General features: G+C 43.1%; 2 protein-coding genes across 2 annotated transcripts in view; both read left to right on the forward strand.

Annotated features, from left to right (window-relative positions):
• The window catches only part of msh3 (mutS homolog 3 (E. coli)), a 43,244-nt gene extending 38,164 nt beyond the window's left edge, over nt 1-5,080 (forward strand). Inside the window, exons 23-25 of the mRNA XM_078285177.1 lie at nt 2,407-2,539; nt 2,726-2,894; nt 4,528-5,080. Coding sequence (XP_078141303.1) covers nt 2,407-2,539; nt 2,726-2,894; nt 4,528-4,609 — 384 coding nt within the window. The 3' untranslated portion in view covers nt 4,610-5,080. The remainder of the gene's footprint in view (nt 1-2,406; nt 2,540-2,725; nt 2,895-4,527) is intronic.
• A 530-nt stretch (nt 5,081-5,610) lies between these two features.
• rasgrf2b (Ras protein-specific guanine nucleotide-releasing factor 2b) overlaps nt 5,611-14,952 on the forward strand; it is a 38,030-nt gene continuing 28,688 nt past the window's right edge. Inside the window, exon 1 of the mRNA XM_071919143.2 lies at nt 5,611-6,142. Coding sequence (XP_071775244.1) covers nt 5,867-6,142 — 276 coding nt within the window. The 5' untranslated portion in view covers nt 5,611-5,866. The remainder of the gene's footprint in view (nt 6,143-14,952) is intronic.

Below are 14,952 nucleotides of genomic sequence, written 5' to 3' on the forward strand. Positions count from 1 at the left end.
AGGATATTTGAGATAGGATTACAGTCAGGTGAGTCAGTCAGTAGAAATGCTGTCCATTTGCAGTCGTTCAGAGTGGCCAGAGCTGTCGGTGGGGGTGGGGGTGGTGGCGGGTGGGTGGGATGGAGGGGTGGGTTGTCATCAAGCAGCCATTAGCACCTAATCAGACTATTAGCCAGGCTGTTAGCCTCCCTCCGCCACACTGCCTTTGTTTCTACCTTTCGCTGTAGGTGGACAGGAGTGATTGAAATAGCCTAGTGTGTGTGTGTGTGTGTGTGTGTGTGTGTGTGTAAAAGAGCGTATCATGAATGTGTGTCTGTGGGCACAGGTCTGTGTGTTTGGAGCATGTGAGAGTCACCCCACACGTCTCCCTCAGAGGGGGGTAATTCTAGTGACATGTGACCTTTCCTAGACAGAGCGGTTAGTGTGCTGCTCCTGAAGCTGGCCCCGTCCCGCAGCGGCCTGTCTGCTGCGATGATGTAAGACCAGAGCCCCGGGCCTGATCCACCATGAGAGCTCATACACCATTTGTTATCATTACTACCATCATCACCCTCATTGATTATTTATACTAGCATTATTGGGATATTTAATCCACCGTTAGCAGATGTGCTGTTACAGTGTGTTTGTTCTAGATACTTCTGTTTTATGATGTTCATTGTCAGGAGAATTTTACAATATGTGCGAGAAAATATTTTCATAGTGTTTCGAATAGAAGAAAATATTTCACTGGTCCTATGAACTGAGTAGCAACGGTCACAGTGTATGGGAAGTGAATGGTGTGTTAATGCAGCCGTAGTGGATGCATGCTCCCCACTCCATTTACATGTGATTGAATTGTTAAAGTGAGAGGAAAGGAAATGTGTTTGTTTTAGGGAATAGCTTTTAGCAGCTTTTCTGAGAGCACAGTGCTGAGAGTGAAAGTGTTTTGTGCGTGTGTTTGACAGAGACTGAGAGAACAGACTGAGTGAGTGAGTGCACACAGCAGCCGTGATTTGTGATTTTCATGTCGTAACCCTTAATGCCAGAGTTCAATCACGGAGCCTTTGGGTGGCTCCCAGGCCTTAAGGAGATAAAAGAATAGAGGGATGAAATGAAGTGGATTCACTTCATTGAATCTCTCCCCAGAGACTGAAAAGCAAAGCGCGGCGTTTTAAAATGAAAGGCAGAAAAATGGAATGAGTGACTGCAGAAACCCCTAAGAGAGAGAAGAAAACCCAAGAAGTAAATAAACTCATTGGGGGGCAGTAGATGGTCTACTCTTCCTCAGTTGAGACTGGTGTTCAGTTGTGGTAACATGGACTGTGTTGCATAATACTCACCATTTAGTTCCCAGTGTTACACTTTTGTTCTCTCATCTCTCCTTTTTCTCTTTCTCTGCTGTCCTCTCTCCCTCTCTCTCTCGTGTACAAGAAGAAAAAAGGAAAAAAACAGTCATTTGATAAATATTCACCAGGATCACGGGACAAATGGCCACATACAGTATTTGAGTATAAAACATTTAGTAGGATCAGAATGTGGATAAACATATAGTTAGAGCAAGGGTAAAGGTAGACTTAGCCTACTAAAATATGATGAGACACCTAATGTTTGAAAAGGTAAGGGTTTACCAGACATTTTTATGTTTTGTCAGGGAATGGCGTATTAGCAGGGCTATTAAGCTGAGTATGCACTGGAGAGGAGCCGGCTTTCTAGCTTAATTTGAAAGTCTGCTTTTGGCTTCACTTTATTTGATTGTTTCTATTTTGTTATCGTGTTTGATTGGACTTTGGCTCATTGATTTCCTAATGTGATCTACATCTGGATATGCTATCTGGATAATGAACAATCCAACATCAATCCCTTATATTTACAGCTGGTGTTTATATGCGTTCCTGTCTGCATTCTGTCCACATTGTCATCGGATCTCATTGTTCGCATGCACTATGCAAAGCTGGTGAGTAGGTGGGAAGGTGGCAAGTCTGTCTATTGTCAGTAAAACCGAACATGGCAGGTGTAGGGTCACGAGAAGTGTTGCTGCTGTACAGCTACAGCCTGTGCTTACTTTTCCTACTTCTCTTACTAGAGAGTCATCTTCTGCGACTTTTCTAGCAGGAGACAACAGAAACAACAAGTTATCCTGGCAGGCCGGTGGAGAGCAGAGGGCACAATCATGATATGTCTGCCTGCGGTGATGGCGCTCCTACACCTTGGTTGGATATTTTTATATTGACTCTGGAAGAGATCTGATCATATAATGCGAGCCGTGTGCGTTTACACCTTGATCATGCATTTTTCCTTATCCAGATACGGATTTTAATACCTGCTGTAAATGGGGTTCCATGTAAAAGGCAGAAGAACTGAAGAACGGACCAGATTTTAAGTGCAATACTGGGATGTTAAAACTCCAAACTCTCTCCCTCTCCCAAGGTGAAGTCCCTCACCTTGTTTGTGACCCATTACCCTCCTCTGTGTGAGCTGGAGCGGGCGTATCCAGAACACGTGACCAACTACCACATGGCCTTCCTACTCAATGAACCTGACATCGCCACTGACACTGAAGGTATGCGTGTGTGTGCACATAAAAGTGCCTTCAATGGTTTTTGGTGGAAGAAGAAAAATATTGGTTTCATTATTATATTTCAAATAAGTTTAGATTCATCTTATTTCAGTAATTTGTAAATCATGATAATTGGGCTCTTTATTGAGATTATAACGTATGTATGTATGTGTGTGTGTGTGCTGACAGACGGTGAGGTTCAGCCAGAGTTCATCACCTTCCTCTACCAGTTAACTGAAGGAGCTGCAGGGCGGAGCTATGGCCTGAATGTCGCGCGATTGGCTGATATCCCAGATCCTATACTACACACAGCTGCACGCAAGGCCCGAGAGCTGGAGAGCATGGTCAATGCCAGGAGGTACAGTACACACACACACACACACACATACACACACACCCTGAGAACATCCACCCAGACCATCTCTTAAGGCCAAAAGACACCCTCACATAAATCTCACATATATTCCTGTGATCTTGGAGAGTTCCATAAGTTTTGGCGAACACACACAGAGCCTGAAAGCAGGGAACTAAGAATCTAATCCGTATCATGAAGCAATAAAACTTGGAGCAGCTCCACTGACGGCAAATTGCAGAATGTTTATTTAAGCTTTAACACTCAAATGAACTTGATTTCATACTTGTGCTAACACTTGTGAACCAGAAAATGTACCAATATCCTGGAAAATCGCCCTGGGTACAAGTTAGTGGAGCAGCTCAGGCTTTGTCACTCGATTGCATTCTGGTCTATGGAGGCTACTGTCGGTAGAGAAATTAGTCTTCTGCTCTTTGATTTTAGGGTCTGACACCAAAACCGGACATTTACTGTTGATGTTTTAGATAGATGAAAGATTTTCTGCTATCAAACTCCATTGTCGCTGTGCCGGAAACTTCTCAATGTGACATCATGTCGCCCGCGCTTTGCCAGTTATCGCCACCAAACAACAAAATGTGCCCAGAAATTCAAGAATCATCACCACTAGTTATTTTTAGGGTACAATAGTTAGTTTTAGGGTGGATTTTTCCTTTAACAGAAACTGGATTACAATGTTATTACAATTTTCCTAAGCTCTGATCTCAAAATAATGTTCCTGAACTGGTTATTAACAAAAAGACAATTTTAGTTAAAAATGTTCTTCCAGGAATTGTTAATCAAAACCAAGAGGCGCTGACAGCTTCTTCAGACTTTTTTCATGGTATATTTTCTCCCAAGAGTCCAATTCTTATTTTGCCTGTTTTTTCCCAAGTTTTAACGGGAATGCACTCTTGTGGTCCATTTTCCAAGTGCACACTAATAGGGAAATTAACTTTTCCTACCACTCTCTTTCCTACCACCTACTCTGTGTTGGATGGGCCACACCGCCAGGCATAAGATTGAGTTAGAAGGTGGAAATGCAGCTAATTTTTAGTCCTTTGCTGTCAAAGCATCAGCATGTCATACCCGCTCTGAAGACAGTCCTCTCTGCCTGTGTAAATTTGTACACCACGTCTCCTCGCTTTATAACAGACAGCCTGCTGGGAGTTGAGTGCTGCTTACCCACTGCCGAAGTAATCCTCACCATATGAAATATCTGTCAGCAAGCACACACACACTCATACACACACACACACACACACACAGAGAGCCATACCTCTCTGTCAGTATAATCCTCCCTATATGAAATGTTTGTCCTTTGTTGGAGTGAAGCCATGCTGTGTGCACAGCAGTGGTATAGAGGAGCTGAGCCGCAGGTCGAATGTTAAGAACAGGGATCTCATTGGACTCTCACAAAGCTATGATATGTATTTGGGCTTGATACATATTGGACTGTGTGGGCCAATACAATAGTTTGACTGATACTTTACAAGGAGCTTTAGTGTTTGAGTATCTCTGTTGATGTTAAGCTCTCTCTCCATCTCTCTCTCTCTCTCTCTCTCTCTCTCTCTCTCTGTCCATCTCTCTCTCTCTCTCTCTCTCTCTCTCCATCTCTCTCTCTCTCTCTCTCTCTCTTTAGGAAGAATAAGACTCTCCTATCTGATCTATGGAGCATCACTGACAGATCGTCGCTGATGGACTGGATGCAGTCACACTCCTGACACCACTTACCCATTACCATCACAACACACACACATACACGCAAATGAAGTAGAGAGAACCTAGGGTATGTGTGAACGAGCAGGCTCAGATGCTGTTGAACACACGCATACACACACACACACACACACATACACCCCAACACGCTGGATTAGCGTGTTCACAGAAGCAGAACCTTGTGTCATGGAGGAGTCAGTGTTGATGGAGTGGTGAGGTTGTTCGTTTCTGTGATTCTCCGAGGCAGAAACTCACAGAAGACGAACCCCGGCTCACTGGAATATCTGCTCCCCTCTGTGTGTATGCATATGTATGTGTGTGTATGTGTGTGTGTGTGTGTTTTTTATCCATCTCAGGGTCTGCTCATTGCCAGATGTTCTGTATTATTACCTAATTGTTAGATTAGCATCAATTGAATACCATCTAATCAAGATTTTACCTACCAGTACCTGTATTTGACAGTGTGTATGTTTGGGTGATCAGTGATAAATAAAAAAAAAAGACAAACTTGATGCGGTCTGTAGTTGGATGTTGTATTCATTCTTTTTTTCTTTATTCATTCATGTATTCATTAGTATACTCTGCACACTTTGATGTAATTCCATTAATAATGCAGAAACAAATCACAACAGGACATTTGCACCACTTTCTCTCTCTCTCTCCCTCTCTCTCTCTCTCTCTCTCTCTCTCTCTCTCTTTCTCTCACTCACACACACACACACGCTCACAACTCACGCTCCGCCTTTAATTCCGCCAACTCCAGCGCTGCCCTACCCAGCCACCAAGATCAGCGAGCATCACCAGAGAGAGAGAAAGATAGAGAGACATAGTGCCAGAGAGGGAGAGTGTGTGTGAGTGTGAGTGTGTGTGTGTGTGAGAGAGAGTTAACCAGAGTCAAAGCCGATTACAGCTTATCTGGTCTGTGATTCGGTCACTGTCTGTCCACTTGAGGGTTTTCCCCTCTGTGAACGGCACGCTTCTCTTCTTCTGCTGCTTGTTAGTTGTATTTATTTATGGAACCGTCTTTTTTTGCGAGTAACATGCATTTATTTTAGTGTTTGAGGGACTCGGACATAATACTATGAGTTCCTCTGCAGAAGCGCTTCCAGCAGCGGGGCAACTTTTCCGTGCGCCACGGCGCCGCTGAGCCGCGCGTCTCCTGAAGGGAAAGTTTACACGCAACCCCTGGCGAACATGGGCTCCCCGTGAAAGAACGCAACTCCGGTTGTTTTATTCTTCTTTATTCGAACCCGTTGAACAAAATGCAGAAGAGTGTCCGTTACAACGAAGGGCACGCACTGTTTCTGTCGGTGGTCGCGCGGAAGGAGGGGACCAAGCGCGGCTACCTGAGCAAGAAGACCGCGGAGAACAGCCGATGGCACGAGAAGTTCTTCGCCCTCTACCAGAATGTGCTGTTCTACTTCGAGAACGAGCAGAGCGCGCGACCTGCCGGGATTTACCTGTTGGAAGGATGCACCTGCGAGCGCTCGCCGGCGCCCAAGATGTCCACCACAGGGAAGGAGGCGCTGGAGAAACAGGTGAGAGATTTGAAGAGAGCGGGGGGCGTCAGTCCACTGAACCCCGCGGCACACCCAGTCCCCGCAGCTAATGTCACTTACCACCATAACTTCCCCAAACCTGCTTATACTGACTTAATGTCTGGGGACAAATCGGAGCGATGCTGGTTATTTGGTGAACGTGACAATTATTTTACTTAGCTTGCCAAACTGCTTTGCACAGATGCACATAGCAGAGGGAACTTAAGTCCTGAATGCTCCTCTGATGTGATTCTTTTGGGATATGGCTTCCAAAGAGATTTCTGGCAATTTCTGCTCGATCTTAACTCCATTATAAAGATAAAAAACTACAATTTGGACTCACTTAGGCTCTTCCCAAACCCAATTGACGTCCCTGAAAATGAGCAAGTAAGAGACCATACGCAATATCAGCCTCCAGTATCTGCTGTAGCAGCCGAGCCACGCTGATTTCTACAGTTTCAATGAGCACCACAGTGACAAGAGCTGCAAGTGCATCCTCTCCAAAGTAGGTAACCCTCCCCTAAGGATGGGGATGGAGACATGGAAGAAGCTGATGGGAGAGCTTTCACACAGCATGTCTTGTTCCAAATCAAATAATGTCATGTTCTCACTTTTCAATAGTCTTTTCACTCGGATCATTTCAGTTTATTCCTCTCTTACCCTCTCCCCTCCAAGCAATTTGTAATTGTGTTTCTCTCTCAGGTCAAGACATTTGCAGGCTGTCTGCAGTCAAATTTGTAGCTGATTAATGCACCTGTATGTGTGTGTGTGTGTGCGCATGTGTGTGCATGTGTGTGCATGCACACACGTGCAAGTAACCTGTTGAATGTGAGCACAATAGTGCATCACATTTTCATCAATATACAGCAATACAATTATAATGAACTGTCTTATAGACCTTACGTAAATTAATGAAAGCTAAATTCCTTTCCAGATCTACCTCATTGATAATGCTTCAAATATTGATTGTGAGCCTGAGTGTTGGAGGCAAATATACAGAAATGCAGCAACAGGCTGATGTATTCAAGGACTCGTGACTAAAAACAGTGACACACAGGGCAACATTTTGGGCGATTCTGTTTGGCAACTGTGCCTTAGGAAGTTGGCTCAGCATTGTTGCTTTAATTATCTGGGTAGATCTTGTTGCTAGGAAACATTTGTGTGTTGCACATTTACATTGACCAAAGAAATTGCTTAGTATCAACTTTAGTGTGAGAGTCAAGAGCCTTACTCCTACTTCATAAACGTAATCACAGAGAAAACCGATTACACCATCTGGCCTCATCGTGTGCACTCCTGTCTGTCTGTGTGTGTGTGTGTGTGTGTGTGCACAAGCATCATGCCCATTCAGATTTAGGGGGCACGTGTCCCTTCGGATACTTGATAGCTAACATCTCTTGGATATAAAATAAACAAGGATTTTTTTGTTTTGCTTTTTATTTGTAATATTTAGTTATGATGATCCTATGTGTAATAGATCATAGACCGTCCTTCCCCTTCCACATTTTTTGTTCCTTCCACGAACACGTTGGCTCCGGCAGAGTCAGCTGTATAGGAAAATGCAACTATAGCGCCAGTGCGTTCGCTATTGATTTGCGTTGTGGACATGTTTGTGTGAATTTGTGCCCCCCCTTGGGTGCACTACGTCCCTGTGTGTATGTGTGTCCCTTCTTCAACTCACCACTTCCTAATGACCCTATACAGGATGGCATTTTTATAGTGTGGGAGAAAGGAGGGAGCAGACAGTGAGAAATGGATGCACAATTAATTATATGGAGGGACGAAGAGTTGAAGAGAACTAGAACGCTGTCGCCTATCATCCAGGAGAATCCACATCACTATTATTAGTAGATTCCCACCTACTTATATATATCCATCCTTTAAGATGTATATGTGTCAAGACAGTCCTCCCCACATCAACGCAAATGGAGACGAGGCTGTAGGAAACCATGGACATGGTCTACTTTGTGGTTTCCAACTAGCACTTCATAAAGCAGAAAAGATATGCATGCCATGATGTGGCTATAGTTGAGACTAATTACTTTTTACTATTCATTGGAATTAAGAGCATGACTTTACCACTGTTATACAATAACAGATTTCTCATTAATGATGATGATGGATGGATGAATGAACGACAAATCTATCTTAAACATTGTTCCAACCACTAATGTAATGTAACCCTCTCTCCCTCTCCCTCTCTCTCTCCATGGATGTTACTGAGCTTGGCTATAGCAACTACAATGTCTTATTTATCCTCTCTCTTATACTCACTCACACTCTCTCTCTCTCTCTCTCTCTCCCTGTCTCTCTCTCCTTCTGTCTCTCTCTCACACTACAGCTGTGATGTTTAATTAGGGTTATTTTTAATCTGCTCTCAGCTGAAACCTTGTGTGTTAACATGTAATTGTGTAAATAGATGGCCGTGCGCACAGGAGGAATAAACCACAATGTAATGATGACAGTTGGGCTTACTTGTGAGGCGTGTGTGTGTGTGTGTGTGTGTGTGTGTGCGCGTGGATCAAGTATCAATCAAGGAGAATTTCAGAGCGCAATCAGCTCCTGGGACTGATTTCTCTTGCAAAGGTTTGGTAGGATAAAGTGAGCGCACAGGAGAAAGAAGTGAGCGAGAGAAGGCCCACTTTCCATCAGCCTCTCTTGCTCCTCACTGTTTCCCTGTGCAGTAGAGTGAGTCTGCCAGCAACCTGCAGTATCACACCCCCACAGTGAGCCACAATGCACCCACACAGATAACACAGAGCCTCTCTCTCTCTCTCTCTCTCTCTCTCTCTCTCTCTCTCTCTCTCTCTCTCTCTCTCTCTCTCTCTCTCTCTCTCTCTCTCTCTATCTCTCTCCCTCTCTCTCCGCTCTCTTGTACTCAAACAGAGATAGACACAAACCCTTCAAATAATTTGGAGAGCATTCACACTGGTCTGAATGGTTTCCACAGCGACTGTGGATTTGCATCAGCTGTGAGTGTGTGTGTGTGTGTGTCCGCTAAAAGGCCCGCAGATTCATCTGTGCATGATTGTCAAACTATCCCTTCCCCCTCTTCAAGCATCTCCAGCGGTATTGATCCCGGTGAGCAGCACAATTCTTCAGGGTCCATGAGCTATAGATAAGATGCACAGCAGATAGGACTGTACATCTTCATTACCAGATTTTGTGTTTAAACACTTTGGTTACAGTTTAATTATGAATTAGTAAATAAGCGACGCTTCATATCCCTCTGAGACATGGATGCACATTTGACCGAGACTCTTCCCTGCAGCATGTAGGGCTTCAGTGTCTTGGTTTAAGGATGCTTCAACAGGGACGGACAGACTGGATGTTACAGAGGTTGAATCTGGGATCGAATCTGTGACCTTCCGGTTACGGGGCAGTCTCTACCCACCAGGACACCCGATACAATAACATAAGAAGACTCTGAGAGTGGAAGGGATATATCAAAGGTTCAGTCATGTCTGATTTGTGAAGTGTGTTTTTGATCAATTATAGGCACAAAGGGGTACTTATTAACAGTCTGTTTCCTCATTAGAGTCACTGCAAGGAAAGGAGGGGTGACACTTTAGAGTTGGAGTGTCAGAATTGACTTCCTGGTGTGTGTGTGTGTGTGTGTGTGTATGTGTGTGTAATTAGTTGTCATTAGGAAGCTCCTGTAGCTCTAAACGCTCCTCTCAGAGCGTTGCCTTTTCGCTGTTGCTCACACTAATCGTCTGCATCAAGAAACCAATTCTTCTCATATTCCCCGACTCTGATCCGCTCCCTCCCTAGGCTGCTTTTCATTTTCCCCCTTAGTTGTCTGCCAAGTGTTAGAGACATTATGGACCTCATTAGTGTCAGATAAGAACTGAAAGCTGGCATCTGCGTTTACAGAGTCTGTCTCTGGTGTTGGAAATACTGCAGTAATCGAGGTGTGAATGACAGTGAGGATGAATTTCACTTTCATGTAAACTCTCCCGGTGTGCTTTCAGCGTGTGAAAGAAAAGCTCGGACGCAATGGATTATCACCAGGGTCGACATCCTGGACACCATTAAGTCAGAATGGAATAATACTGAAATGATTTGTCCTGGATGTATGTCCGAGAAATGACGACATAGTATGAATGTGTTGCATCGTATTGATTCGTCTGCATTTTGCAGGGTATAAGGCTTGTCAATCATCATGTTGCCTCGGGTTAGGTAGAGCAGGGGTGAGAATAATACATAACACACACACCTGAGTAGACATAAGATTCATAATTCAACACACCTCCTCCCCCTGTCGCCGCGCTGAGCTGTGTTTGCAGGGAGGCCCTCGGTGACGGAAGCTCTGGGGGCATCCAGCTTCTTTACTGTTCAGCGGTGTTATTGTTGTTATTGTTGGAGCTGCTCTCATCCATTATAGATGCTCCTCCTGTCACCAGCTACAGGTGCTGATATGGAGTAGTAGCACAGAGAATAGGAGGCACATCAACACACACACACACACACTTCAGGAGGAGAATGTACAAAATAAACTTTAATAGGAAACAGGTTGATTGTCAAGTAGTTTCATGTGTGTTTTTTTATTATCTGTGCAGAGCTGGTGACCATCAGTTACACAGGATGGGGTTCAGCACATTGGCAAATCTCAAGAAATATAGTAAAGCAGATTTATGTTTAGACACCAGTGCTACAGCGCTGTAGGAGTCGTTGAAGAAGTTCCCCTGTTCTGTGTCTATATCGCGTTAAGACTGCAGGATTTTCACAACAGTTCCTCTTTTGGCGATGGAGCAGCAGTGCAACTGCAATGCCGAAAGCATGTAAAATAGGAAAAATAAGGCTTGACGACAGCTGTATGTTAAATTTCACAGCCCTTGTGTGTTTGTGTGTGTGAGAGAGAGAGAGGGGAAAAAAAGGGGGAGAGAGTTTGATGTAGAGTAGGAGCGCAGCGCTGTAAGTAAACAGTGGAGGAGGGGAACAATTTGATTAATCTCCAGATAAACAGACAGGTAATCCCTGATCAGAGTGTTCTATGGCAGGAACAACCTTTAACTGTGTTTTAGTGTGTTTGCATGTATACAAATGTGTATTTGTGTGTATGCATATGATTATGTATACAGTATGTGTGTGGTGGCCCCATACGTTGTTGTGAGAGTGTGTTCTTTGGAGGAAGTGAACCGCATGGAGAGCAATGAAAAGACAGCAGGATGTGGGATGTTGATTTAGTGATTGCAACATTAGCTGGTACATCATTAGCTGAATTCGATGGTTACATAAAGCACTGCTGCTGTCGGATGAGCGCTTTATATGACAAATTTTCAGGAACTTAAAAAAATGTGTTCTTATTTTCCCAAATGAAATTGCTGTCTGCATTTCTGAAATTGCAGAATGTGTTTTGAATGGGTCTTATAGGGTTACAAAACATACTTAGCATGCAGAGGGCCATGTAAACGTTCAATTCAAGTGAGAATCGTGTATTTGATCACTGCTGTATGAAGCCTCATCGAAAGACTTTTGCTCATCTGGTTCTGCATATGGTAAGTATGTTTCATGACACATGGCCGCTTAAAATCCATTCAAAAGCTTTAGTGTAATTATATAAAAATGCAGGGGCATTACAGCAATCTGCAAATAAGGTAATATGTTACATCTTTGGATAAACAAGGTTTTCACACGACAGCCGTGGTTTGTTTCTTTGTTCTTGTCATCCTTGGAGCATTTTATGAAGCTGCGTTCAGCACAAAAAAGCACATTATGGCCCCTGAGGGAACGCGATAGAAGCAGAAGAACGAGTGGAATATAAAGAGGAGAGAGGCAGATTGTAAGCCTGATTCAGAAGACTAGTGGGTGGAAAAAGTGAACCCACACCCCTCTTCTATTTATCTCTATAACACTTCTTCTCATGGGCTGACTTTTATTATTTCAATAACTCTGTTTTGACCCTGATAATGGGCAATAATATTTTTAACGGCTCGTGCAGTGTTCATAAACATGGAATTTCTCAGATATTATGGAACGTGTTGTGCAGCTGTTATCAATGAAATTTCAGTGTGTAGGGAAAGCCGACTTTTAGGATTTGTCTGCAAAATATCTCAGCTGTTTTGTTAAACAGCAACAATGTTAGAATATTTAGTGTGGCTTGTTCTGGTTGGGTATCATTTGCCACCTTTTTTCGTTTCCAAAGTGATACCGTTTCCTCTTACATAGCCTGTGATTGGTCTTTCTAAGCCTAAGTAATTGATATTTGATATAGTTATGAACATAGTAATCTCCTGTGGAGTGTTGCCCCATGCGGATTACTAACAACAGGTGGTATGAGATGGGCTCTGTGTTGATAATCACACAATTGTTGTATATGTTTTGTTTGGTTATGTTTTCTCCCATTCTTTTCACGTAGACAGAAAAAAACATGGTATGCATATTCACACACATATACATGCGCGTGTGCATGCATTAATATATTAGATACTATTTATTATGATTTCCGGTCTCTCACTGGTTGGCTGATCATTTTTCTCACACCTGTTTGTGGATTATATCAGTTTTTTCCATGGCCACACACACACACACACACACACACACACATGCACAAACACACAAACACACACCTGGTGTGCTCTTTGTTGTATTTCTCTGTAATGGTAATTGTCACCCTGCAGGAATCAGAATCACTGAGCCAAGAATCACCGTTGTGAGGCAGTGCGAAGGTGGAGGCACATATTATAGAGCAGCTTCCAGTGGAGCCGTTGTGTGAAAGCTGCAGGTTAATGATTTTTTTTCTTCCTACAGAGTATCAGTACATATGGACCTGAAGAATATGTTACAAGATGAAAGCCGGTTTCTACTCTGGATCCTACAACCAGATTTGTCCATTTTGGATGATGGTTTACGGCAAAAACACATTACAGAGTTCATAACATCTGCCGTTTGGTGGGTGCTTTTTATCCAAACAGCCTTGCAGTTCCATGAGTGCAGGCCTATTTAGCATGGGTGGCCCCAGTGGGAATCAAACCTTTAACACTTTCGGTGTTAGTGTCACCATCTACCCATTGAAGTAGACAAGATCAAAGCACTAAAATGCCAGTGGCTCTGAAAGGCTGAGAGTGAGAATCGGGTAAAAAACAAGCTCCATCTGTAGTGCTGTACAAGACAATTTGGCCGCCGATGCATGCTGATACTAAAGCAGACGGTAGTCCTGCATCATTAGTAGCTATTCCAGTCCCAAATCATCAGTGGACCTCAGCAGTGATTCAGTCTTCTCTGTTTTTAAATATTTATAACAGATGAATATTTTGGGATCCCTCGGCCATCATTTGTCTAATGAATCTATTACCACCACTTCCAGTTTTGGTCTCTGACTCTTTCATCCTCGCTAAAGAAAAAAACTGTTTCATCACCATGCCAACATGAGCCTTTAAGGGTGTAAGCGTGCATGTTTGTGTGTGTGTGTGTGTGTGTGTGTGTGTGTGCGCGTGTGTGTGTGTGTGGTTGGTCTACATTACCTAATGCTTCGCCTTTGTTGGACAGCAAGAGCAAGTCATTGTTTTGGTTCAGACAACTTCTTCTACTTCCCTTCTCCTTCCACCTCTGTTCTCACAGCTGGGGATTTTTAATGACTGACCTGAAATTACTTCTCAAACATAAATCTGTGCTGCCCTTCATTGTGCCTGTGTCTTGCTCGGTGGTGGTGAAACACGCTCCTTTGTGTGACGGTGTCAGTTTGTCCATCTCATTTTTCTAATGTAATTGTTCCTTGGATCAGGAAAAAAGAAGTTTTAGGAGAGTGGTATATTGGTCGTTAGGGGCACAGTCAGAGAGTGAAAGAATGGGAAAGAGTGAAAAGATTCTTTGTGTGTGTGTGTGTTTCTCTTTCTTTTTCTCTCTGTCTTTATTTTCTAAATGAAATTTCTTACAGTACAGTGAAGGCCCTGAGGGATGGAGGGCACATTTGAGCTGATTTGAAGGGAGAGCGAGACGGTCGTCCTGAATGGTAGTGTGGAGTAGGGGAGCTGCTTGTTTACAGCTTATAGAAAGAGAGAGTTGGAGCAGCACTCTGGAGATGTGTAGAGCTCTCACTACATTCACACTCTCCACAGGATCCTCTAAAACTAGACACTGAGCAACCATGTCCTCCACCACAGATGACTGCCAAAATTACATTCATGGAGGACTGCTGAGGACATGGTAGCCTACAATGTTGCAGTGCAAGAGATGCTATTTAATGCCATGAAGCCCAACGCAAAGCAAAATCTACCACATAAGATGAGATAATATTAAATTTTAATGATTGCCTCGGGGAAATTGGGTCACTGCAGCAGCAAATAGTAATAGTATACAGCAGGGAAACATAGAATATATACATAATAAATAGAATATAAACGAATATAGCAAATTAGGGTTATATAAACATTTGCAACTCGTTAAGTAGAAGGTGTGAATGCGAAGTATGGGGGGAAAGTAGGGACTTCAGCATTATTAGTATGGGCAAAATAGCAGCACTTGAGGCAAAGAGGAAATGAGGGCAGAACATTTACAATATGAAACATAACTAAAAATTTAAATATATTCTTTATATAACTCTACATATATATCAATGTAACATTCTTAAAGTAATATCAATATGTATGCAGTATGAAATGGGGTGGAACCATTACACAAATATATCAATATATCAATATGTCTGTAGTATATAACAATGAGAAGAAAGCAGCTGTGTAAATTTATAGCAATATACATGATGTGCAAATGTGTGTCATACTGGCCTGTTGACGTACGTAGTAAAACTCCATAAACCTTGCCAATGTGCAGTATTAAATATGCAGTAGTAGATTATCTATCTAAATCTA

Source organism: Centroberyx gerrardi, chromosome 8 (genome assembly GCF_048128805.1).
Source record: "Centroberyx gerrardi isolate f3 chromosome 8, fCenGer3.hap1.cur.20231027, whole genome shotgun sequence".
Lineage (NCBI taxonomy): Eukaryota > Metazoa > Chordata > Actinopteri > Beryciformes > Berycidae > Centroberyx > Centroberyx gerrardi.